The sequence below is a fragment of the Camelina sativa genome, chromosome 3, assembly GCF_030686135.1.
Source record: "Camelina sativa cultivar CO46 ecotype springtype chromosome 3, ASM3068613v1".
NCBI classification, from domain to species: domain Eukaryota; kingdom Viridiplantae; phylum Streptophyta; class Magnoliopsida; order Brassicales; family Brassicaceae; genus Camelina; species Camelina sativa.
Genome location: NC_141882.1, coordinates 2,783,737 through 2,794,122, shown reverse-complemented (window position 1 = coordinate 2,794,122; position 10,386 = coordinate 2,783,737). Strand labels below are relative to the sequence as shown.

The following is a 10,386-nucleotide window of genomic DNA, read 5'->3' as shown; positions in this document are numbered from 1 at the left end:
ATAGAAAGCAACAACACACAGTAGTGCTCTCTATAGAAGTTTGTCACAAACGAAGGCCGTCATCCAATCATACATCCCAAGAGACGGATCTTTCTGGCTTCGTAGTCATCGACTCGACTAGTTTGTGGGCTATCCCTTTCTTTGCTTCAAAGTTTCCTTTTTTTTTTTTGTCCTTTGCTTTGTTACGCTAAACTTTTTCTCCGGCATACCCTTAAAATTAAAAGATGTTTAAGGAAAAAGTAAGACAATGAGTTTTATGATAGAAATTAATTATTTAGTCTTCGACATAAAACAGGTCAACCAAAAAGAACAGTGAGTAAGAATTGGGAAGAAAAGTAGAATGATTAGTTTTGCATGTAGGGGCTTGGCCTAAATCGAAGGATGAATTGTATGACGATATTGATTGATTGAAATTAGCTTCTTCTGTGGGTGGTATGTTATCCATATAAATATAATTAATGACTTGTATAGTTTTAGCTATTTTCTTTGTTTAATAGTTAAAAAAACTTAAAATAAAGCAATATACAATATTTCATTCTTGTATCACCACACCAAATAGAAAAGAAAAAAAAAGCGATTTATTTACTAATTTTTAAAATTAAGAAATATAGTTTTCAGCAAGATAATATAATTAAATTTTTATTTCATAAAAATAAAAATAAAAAATCTGTTCGTAATAATAGTAAAAAAACAAAATACTGTTGTAAAACGCTTAGTGGACTACGTACGGACCGGCCCATATATTGTCCTTATGTCCTTGGCCTTACGGCCCATGTACTATCGGCCCATCGGCCGATGGCCTTCTCGGCAATGCCCTAGTCTTACGTCGGTCTTAGCTTTGGCCTTGTATTGTACTATATATAAACATGTAAACCTCGAGTTTGATCAATAAGAATAACAAGAGCTTTATCCCTAAACTCTATATTCATAACACGTTATCAGCACGATAGACTCCTACCACCTAAAAACCCTAAAACCCTAAGGCAGCCGCCGCTTTCATCCTTCTCTTCCAAAACCCTAAACCGTTCTTCTTCTTCTTCTCCTCCGAGATCTACCTCTATTATCTCGAAGTTCTTTTGTTGATTCACGAGCATCCTTAGCTCGTGATCAAGTTACATACAAACTTGATCGAGGTTCGTGGTACGCGGATCAGGGGTGAGTTTCAAGTACGTGCGGTACAAGGAGCTGTTTGTGGGAAGCAGTTCGTGGTTCGTGGAAGCTGTTCGAGGTTCGAGGTTCGTGAGATATCTGAGGTCTTTAGCTCCCAGATCAATACCGGTCAGAACCTATTGGTGTTAAGGTAAACAGAATTCGAAACCCTCTTAAAACCCTATAATCGAATTTGAACCTTAAAACTAATGAACCCTAAAACATCCAAGTACACGATCTAACAAAGCTTTAATTTCCTTAAAACCTAAAACTTAAAATCGGTTGTTAGGATTGTTAGATTGATTGAGAATTGCACCATAACTCTATCAAGTTTAAAATCGGTTTTGATTGTTTGAAATTGCTTGATTTGTTATGTTGGATAAGAACCTAGAATTGTTTTGTTAAATCATAAGATAGAATTTGTTCAAAGCTGTTCTAGGAAATTTAATAACTTGGATTGTTCATGCATCATGATCATAATCGAATTTGCTTAGGATTGTATAATCGGCTGCATAATTTAATCTTGTGTTCTAGGATTACATTTTGTTTGTTATTAAAAGTTATGTTAAATTTCTATAAAGCTAAAACAATGAAATTGGAATTAAAATATAATTAATATAAACTTCTAAATTTAATTTAGTGGTTATCGAAAATCTTAAGAGAAAAAGGAAATCCTATCTAGAATTGTTGCATGCATTAGCATATTTGTTTTTGTTGCTTTGCATGCATGAATTTAAACCATAAAACCATAAAGTGGCAAGCATGTTTCGGTCTCAAATACCGCATGGCCCAAGGCATGGTACGGTCTCAAATACCGCATGTCCTATTAATCAAGTGCATGGTTCGATCTTAAATATCGCATGCTAACATTCGGATGTCTACTTCTGTTTATGCAGATGGCAAGCCTTAAGAGCCTAGACTATCCAATACTGAATGCTTCTGGTGATAACTACTTGCTATGGGCAATGAACACCAAGATCAACTTGAAGTCAAAAGACTTGTTCGAATGCATTGAAGAGGATTCCACATGCACGGACAAGCAAAAGAATAAGTGTATCCAGCACATGCATCACCACATTGTTGAGAGTCTCAAAAACCAATACCTATTCATAGAAGATCCTCTCGCCCTTTGGACACAGCTTAAACGCCGTTACGGGCACCAAAAGACGGTGCTCCTTCCAAAGGCCGAGTACGATTGGAAACACCTAAGGATCCAGGATTACAAATCCGTGGATGAGTATAACTCCGAGCTTTTTAGGATTGTCTCGGTCCTTAGGCTGTGCGGTACGGTAGTGACGGAAAAGGAGCTATTGGATAAGACATTGTCTACCTTTAGTCCTAACAATATCGTCCTCCAGCAACAGTACCGATAAACGAAGTTTGCGGACTATGGGGAACTAAATGAGTGTTTACTGCTAGCTGAGCAGAATAACGAACTGTTGCTGATGAATAGTGCCATAAGACCTCCCGGTACAGCCCCATTACCGGAAGCACACAAAGTTGATTTGGGACAGGATAGTGCTGCAGTGCCTAACGAGCTTAGAGAGCCTAGAGAGACCAACTACGTCCACAGAGAAAGACACTATGGTCGTGGCCGTGGTGGCAGAGGACGTAGCGGTCGTGGAGGCCAAGCCGGCCGCGGACGTGGTAATAAGGGCCGCGGGCCGTTTAAGCCACAAACCAAGGCAAAATCGGTTTGTCACCGATGTGGTATGTCAAACCACTGGGCAAAGAACTGCAGGACTCCCAAACACCTTATTGATGCATACCAAGAAATCTTGAAGAAAAATCCAGAAGCTAATCTTGTGCATCTTGATGATGAAGGAGACTTCGATCATGAGAATAATGACCTGCTAGAGACTTCCGATTGTTTCAAAGATGATGAATAAATTTTCGGTTTTATTTTTGGTTTAATTCTATGCTTTTATTTATTTTATGTATTGGATGATTGATTTGGTTTAAATTTAAGAATTTTATTTTATTGCCTTATTACATTACAACACAAAAATGTTGTTTTATATAGAAATGGATGAGGATATGAGTGAGCTAGTGGTGGACAGTGGATCCAGCCACACCATATTAAAAGATAAAAGATATTTTATCAACCTCACCATGAAAAATGCCAATGTTAGTACAATTGCGGGTATAGCAAATTTAATAGATGGCTACGGCCAGGCTCACATTTTGTTGCCTAATGGCACACACATTGAACTAAGTGATGCCCTGTACTCACCCAGCTCTAAGAGAAACTTATTGAGCTTTAAAGATATAAGACAAAATGGTTATCATGTTGAAACCAAGGGTGAAGGAACTAAAGAGTTCTTATACATTACAGAAAATGTAAATGCACAAAAGAAGGTCCTAGAGACTATACCTGCACTAGCCACTGGTCTATACCATGCTAGAATCAACATGATAGAGGCTAACATGGCAAAGCACAGAATATTCAACGAACAGTTCACTCTATGGCATGACCGGCTAGGCCATCCGGGTTCGAACATGATGCGTAAACTAATTAAGAGTTCGAATGGGCACAACCTTATAGAAAGGAAAGTTATCCCTAAAAATCTCACGTGTGTAGCATGTGCACAAGGGAAACTTATTATACGGCCTTCACCAGCCAAAGTCCATAAAGAGACTTTAAATTTTCTGGAAAGGATACAAGGTGATATATGTGGACCAATACACCCATCTTGTGGGACATTTCGATATTTTATGGTGATGATAGATGCATCAACCAGATGGTCACACGTTTGCTTGTTATCCACAAGAAACCTAGCATATGCTAGAATGTTAGCTCAAATTATAAGGCTAAGAGCACATTTTCCAGATTTTTCACTTAAGACTATACGTCTAGATAATGCTGGTGAATTCACATCCCAAGCGTTTAATGATTTCTGTATGTCCATGGGGGTGAGTGTGGAACATCCCGTGGCACATGTCCATACACAAAACGGATTAGCTGAATCCTTCATTAAACGAATACAATTAATAGCTCGACCATTGTTAATGAGATCGAAGCTTCCTGTGTCGGCTTGGGGACACGCAGTATTACATGCAGCAGAACTCATACGCATCAGGCCATCTAGTGAACACAAATATTCACCATCCCAACTATTAAAGGATCATGAGCCAAACTTGTCCCATCTAAAGATATTCGGTTGTGCCGTTTATGTACTGATTGCTCCACCACAGAGGACTAAGATGGGACCTCAAAGGAGGATGGGAATATACGTTGGATATGAATCTCCCACCATCATAAAGTACCTTGAGCCAACCACAAGAGATTTATTTAAGGCCAGGTACGCGGACTGTCAATTCGTTGAGTCCGAATTCCCTGTAATGGGTGGTGAGATTAGCAAGCTGGTCAAAGAACTTACTTGGAATCAAACATCCTTAAATTGGCAAGATCCTCGAACTCTAGCATGTGATGCAGAGGTTCAAAAGATTATACATTTGCAAAAGCTAGCTAATCAATTGCCAGATTCCTTTGTTGACCCAAATAGAATAACAAAATCGTACATACCAGCTTGCAATACACCAGTACGTATTGATGTTCAAAAGGAACACAATAATCAAGTTGCTACAGAGTCTAAAGCCCGTTTGAAACGAGGTAGACCATTAGGTTCCAAAGATAAGAACCCTCGAAAGTCTAAAGGTGCAAAACAGACCGAGGTTCAGGGAATTATAGAAAATGCAGACATTGCCGCGGCAAATCCTAAGGAGCCGAATGGAGTTCAGGACGCTGAACTTCAAGGTCCTATAGGTGTTGATAATAATGAAATATCAATCAATTATATAATGTCTGGAATTAAATGGAACCGTAGAGATGTCGACATCGATGATATATTTGCATACAAGGTAGCACTTGACATAAATGAGGATCTAGAACCCACATCCATATTAGAGTGCACTCAAAGCAAAGATTGGCTTAAATGGAAAGAAGCTATTGATGTGGAGTTAAACTCGTTAAAGAAGAGAAGTGTGTTTGGTCCGATCTTAAGGATAACACCTGAAATTAAACCAGTTGGACATAAGTGGGTCTTTGTAAGAAAAAGAAATGAGAAGAATGAAATCGTGAGATACAAAGCACGGCTTGTAGCACAAGGATTCTCTCAAAGACCTGGCATAGATTATGAGGAGACATACTCCCCTGTGATGGATGCAACAACATTTCGGTACCTAATAAGTTTGGCCATCAAAGAAAACTTGATTTGCGGTTAATGGATGTTGTAACTGCGTACTTATACGGTCCACTGGATAATGAAATCTATATGAGATTACCAGAGGGTATTGAACTTAAAGCAAAGAATGGTTCTCGAGAACAGTACTGCATAAGGCTAGACAAATCGCTTTATGGACTGAAACAGAGTGGTCGAATGTGGTATAATCGCTTAAGTGATTATTTGGCAAAGAAAGGCTACAAGAACGACCCAATCAGTCCATGTATATTTATAAAGAAGTTTGCAAACAAAGGATTTGTGATAATAGCAGTCTATGTGGATGATTTAAACATCCTTGGTACCTCTGGGGAAATCGCCCAAACAGTAGAATACCTCAAGAAGGAATTTGAGATGAAAGACCTAGGCAAGACAAGATTCTGTTTGGGATTGCAACTTGAGTACAGTAATAATGGAATCCTTGTGCATCAAAAGGCATATACTGAAAAAGTACTCAAGAGGTTTAAAATGGACCAAGCTCACCCATTGACTAGCCCAATGGTTGTTAGAAGCTTAGATTTGGATAAAGATCCATTTGGTCCAAAGAAGGCCAATGAAGAAGTTCTTGGACCTGAAATGCCTTACCTCAGTGCTACATGAGCGTTAATGTTCTTGGCTAGTCACACTAGACCGGACATATGTTTTGCCGTGAACCTCCTAGCAAGATATAGTTCTTGTCCGACTATAAGGCACTAGAACGGTGTTAAATACGTCCTACGTTACCTGCAAGGGACGGTTGATTTTGGTTTATTTTATACTAACCATAACAAAGATGGTTTAGTTGGTTTTGCTGATGCAGGTTATCTATCCGATCCACACAATGGTAAGTCACAAACAGGTTATGTGTTTACGCACGGTGGTACGGCAATCTCTTGGCGTTCCATGAAACAAACTCTTGTGGCCACATCGTCAAATCACGCGGAGATTCTAGCCATACATGAAGCCAGCCGTGAGTGTGTTTGGTTGCGGTCCATGACACAGCATATTTGGACCGATAGCGGATTGGAGGACAACAAGGAAGCAACCGTAATCTATGAGGACAATACGACTTGCATTGCACAACTCAAGGAAGGTTACATCAAGGGAGATCAGACGAAGCACATACTGCCGAAATTCTTCTTCACACATGAACTACAAAAGGCCGGAGAAGTTCAAGTGGTGCAAGTACAGTCATGTGACAATTCCGCCGACCTCTTCACCAAATCGCTACCGACTACAACGTTCAGGAAGCTCGCGCATCAGATTGGAATGCAGAGGCTTAGGGACTTGGAGTGATGTTTGGAACAGGGGGAGCAATATGTGCTGTACTCTTTTTCCTTCACCAAGGTTTTGTCCCATTGGGTTTTCCTGGTAAGGTTTTAATGAGACAGCATCCCCTAAGCACATTGCATCGATTCCATCCAACATAGATACGGTCGTCTCGTCCAAGGGGGAGTGTTGTAAAACGCTTAGTGGACTACGTACGGACCGGCCCATATAATGTCCTTATGTCCTTGGCCTTACGGCCCATGTACTATCGGCCCATCGGCCGATGGCCTTCTCGGCAATGCACTAGTCTTACGTCGGTCTTAGTTTTGACCTTGTATTATACTATATATAAACATGTAAACCTCGAGTTTGATCAATAAAAATAACAAAAGCTTTATCCCTAAACTCTATATTCATAACAAATACTCAAATACTATTGTCCGGAATTGGATAGATTCCTTTCAGACTATTAAATTAAACGAGGAAATTAAAAACACTAAGGCATATTCTTTTATTTTCATTATCTTTTATCATTCAAGTAATAAAACAATTATAATTAGTTCTTATCTCTCTCGCTCTCTCTCGCTCTCTCTCTACACCACAACACGTACACAGACCTTATTCCTCTTTCTTACTCAAGGCTTTGCCTTCCTTGTCATCTTGTTGCCGAATCCGCTTAATCTGCTTTACCCACGAAGAGGTATGCTCACTTCTCTCTCTTATCTCCCTCCTTTTTTTTGTTCTCCTCTCCTCTCTTCTCTTCTCTGATCTTCACTGCTCTGTTTTTGGTGATATTTTTTTATCAGGTTTAATAAAGTTTCGACCTTTACTTGATTTTTAACGACTCTGGATTTGGGGTTTTTATTTTTCGATCCATGGGTTCATATCCGGATGGATTCCCTGGATCCATGGACCAGTTCGATTTCACTAGCGAGTTTGATTTGCCTGCCTCCAACGATACCACCTTAGGTTTAGTTGCTTCCAATGGATTCTATCTAGATGAGCCTTTCTTAAATTTCGCATCCATGGATCCTCCTCCTCCACAGTCTTATCCCCAGAACAACAAAGCTGCATCAGGAGGAGATCTGTTATCATCCCCATCTGATGACGCTGATTTCTCTGATTCTGTTTTGAAGTATATAAGCCAAGTTCTTATGGAGGAGGACATGGAAGAGAAGCCTTGTATGTTTCATGACGCCTTGGCTCTTCAAGCTGCTGAGAAATCTCTTTATGAGGCCCTTGGCGAGAAGTACCCTTCTTCTTCTTCCTCTGCTTCTGTGGACCATCCTGAGAAATTGACTCATGATAGCCCTGACGGTTCTTGTTCAGGTGGTGCCTTTAGTGATTACGCTAGCACCACCACTACTACTTCCTCTGATTCACACTGGAGTGTTGATGGTTTTGAGAATAGATCTTCTTGGTTACAGTCACCTATGCCGAGTAATTTTGTTTTCCAGTCCACTTCTAGGTCCAACAGTGTCACGGTTGGTGGTGTTGGTAATAGGTCAGGTTTTGGCGATGATTTGGTTTCTAATATGTTTAAAGATAGTGAATTGGCTATGCAGTTCAAGAGAGGGGTGGAGGAAGCGAGTAAGTTCCTTCCTAAATCTTCTCAGCTCTTTATCGATGTGGATAGTTACATCCCGAGTAATTCAGGTTCCAAGGAAAATGGTTCTGAGGTTTTTGTTAAGACGGAGAAGAAGGATGAGACAGAACATCATAGCTCTGCTCTTCCCCCAAACAGGTTGACTGGAAAGAAAAGCCATTGGCGTGACGATGATGAGGATTCTGTTGAAGAAAGAAGTAACAAGCAATCAGCTGTTTATGTTGAGGAAAGTGAGCTTTCTGAAATGTTTGATAAGATCTTGTTATGTGGCCCTGGGAAACCTGTATGCATTCTTGACCAGAAGTTTCCAGCAGAGCCTGCCAATGTTGAGACGGCACAGCAAATTGCGGTGCAGTCAAATGGAGCAAAGATTCGTGGGAAGAAATCAACTGCTACTACTAGTCTAAGTAACGATTCAGGGAAGAAAGAAACTGCTGATTTGAGGACTCTTTTGGTGTTATGTGCACAAGCTGTATCAGTGGATGATCGTAGAACCGCCAACGAAATGCTAAGACAGATAAGGGAGCATTCTTCGCCTCTAGGCAACGGGTCAGAGAGATTGGCTCATTATTTTGCAAATAGTCTTGAAGCACGCTTAGCTGGGACAGGTACACAGATATATACTGCTTTATCTTCAAAGAAAACGTCTGCAGCAGACATGTTGAAGGCTTACCAGACATACATGTCCGTCTGTCCGTTCAAAAAAGCTGCTATCATATTTGCTAACCATAGCCTGATGCGCTTCACTGCAAACGCCAGCACGATCCACATAATAGATTTTGGGATATCTTACGGTTTTCAATGGCCTGCGCTGATTCATCGCCTCTCGCTCAGACCTGGTGGTTCGCCTAAGCTTCGGATTACCGGTATAGAGCTTCCTCAACGCGGTTTTAGACCAGCGGAAGGAGTTCAGGAGACTGGTCATCGCTTGGCTCGATACTGTCAGCGACACAATGTTCCGTTTGAGTACAACGCAATTGCTCAGAAATGGGAAACGATCAAAGTTGAAGACTTGAAGCTTCGACAAGGAGAGTTTGTGGCTGTAAACTCTTTGTTCCGTTTCAAGAACCTTCTAGATGAGACCGTTCTGGTGAACAGCCCGAGAGATGCGGTTTTGAAGCTGATAAGAAAAGTAAACCCAAATGTCTTCATCCCTGCGATCCTAAGTGGAAACTACAACGCACCATTCTTTGTCACAAGGTTCAGAGAAGCGTTGTTTCATTACTCGGCTGTGTTTGATATGTGTGACTCGAAGCTAACGAGGGAAGACGAGATGAGGCTGATGTTTGAGAAGGAATTTTATGGGAGAGAGATCATTAATGTTGTGGCTTGTGAAGGAACGGAGAGAGTGGAGAGACCAGAGACGTATAAGCAGTGGCAGGTGAGGTTGATCAGAGCCGGATTTAGACAGCTTCCGCTTGAGAAGGAACTGATGCAAAATCTGAAGTTGAAAATCGATAACGGGTATGATAAAAACTTTGATGTTGATCAAAACAGTAATTGGTTGCTTCAAGGTTGGAAAGGTAGGATCGTGTATGCTTCATCTATTTGGGTTCCTTCGTCTTCATAGGTGTTGTTTCTTGCGTCCTAAGCGACTGAGGGTTTTATGTAGGGCTTTTTCTGTTGATAGTCTCTCGCCAAGACGAGTAAGATTAAGTTCAGAGTTAGGTTCTTGGACACTAGGGTATTGTTGTATGCTTGTGACATAGCGTGTTTGTAAGAGTATAACATATGATATGAGATGTAGCGTGTTCTTGGACACTCACTGCATGATCTTTTGCTATACAGTATATGTTCATGTAATCTTTTGTTGCATAAATAATGAAATGTTACATTTTTTTCAATGTCTTGTTTATAAAAATTCTATTGGCTCGCAGAGTGTGACATGTCCTACAGTATGACTTACTACTATATATACCAAAGAACAAAAACTCAACGAAAAGTAGATAATTATGTAAGTACAATATAATCAGAAATAATGCAAACTTTGAAACCTGGAAAGTGGAAACTCCAATGAATCAATAGTATATGACATGATTTTTAGTTAAAGTTTTATAATTATTGACATGAATTTTAAGAAAAGTTTTATAGTTATTTGCTTGAACAAGAACAACAAAAATAATTGATCTAATGAACTTTTCCTCACTACTATTTCCAATAAAT

General features: G+C 40.0%; 1 protein-coding gene across 1 annotated transcript; it reads left to right on the top strand.

The window, feature by feature from the left end:
* The first annotated feature begins 7,009 nt into the window (after positions 1 to 7,009).
* Positions 7,010 to 10,067, top strand: LOC104765536 (scarecrow-like protein 14). The gene is made up of 2 exons (XM_010489264.3): positions 7,010 to 7,317; positions 7,424 to 10,067. Exon 2 carries the CDS (start codon positions 7,493 to 7,495, stop codon positions 9,791 to 9,793), a length of 2,301 nt encoding a protein of 766 aa, XP_010487566.1. The 5' UTR covers positions 7,010 to 7,317; positions 7,424 to 7,492; the 3' UTR covers positions 9,794 to 10,067.
* The last annotated feature ends 319 nt before the right edge of the window (positions 10,068 to 10,386 follow it).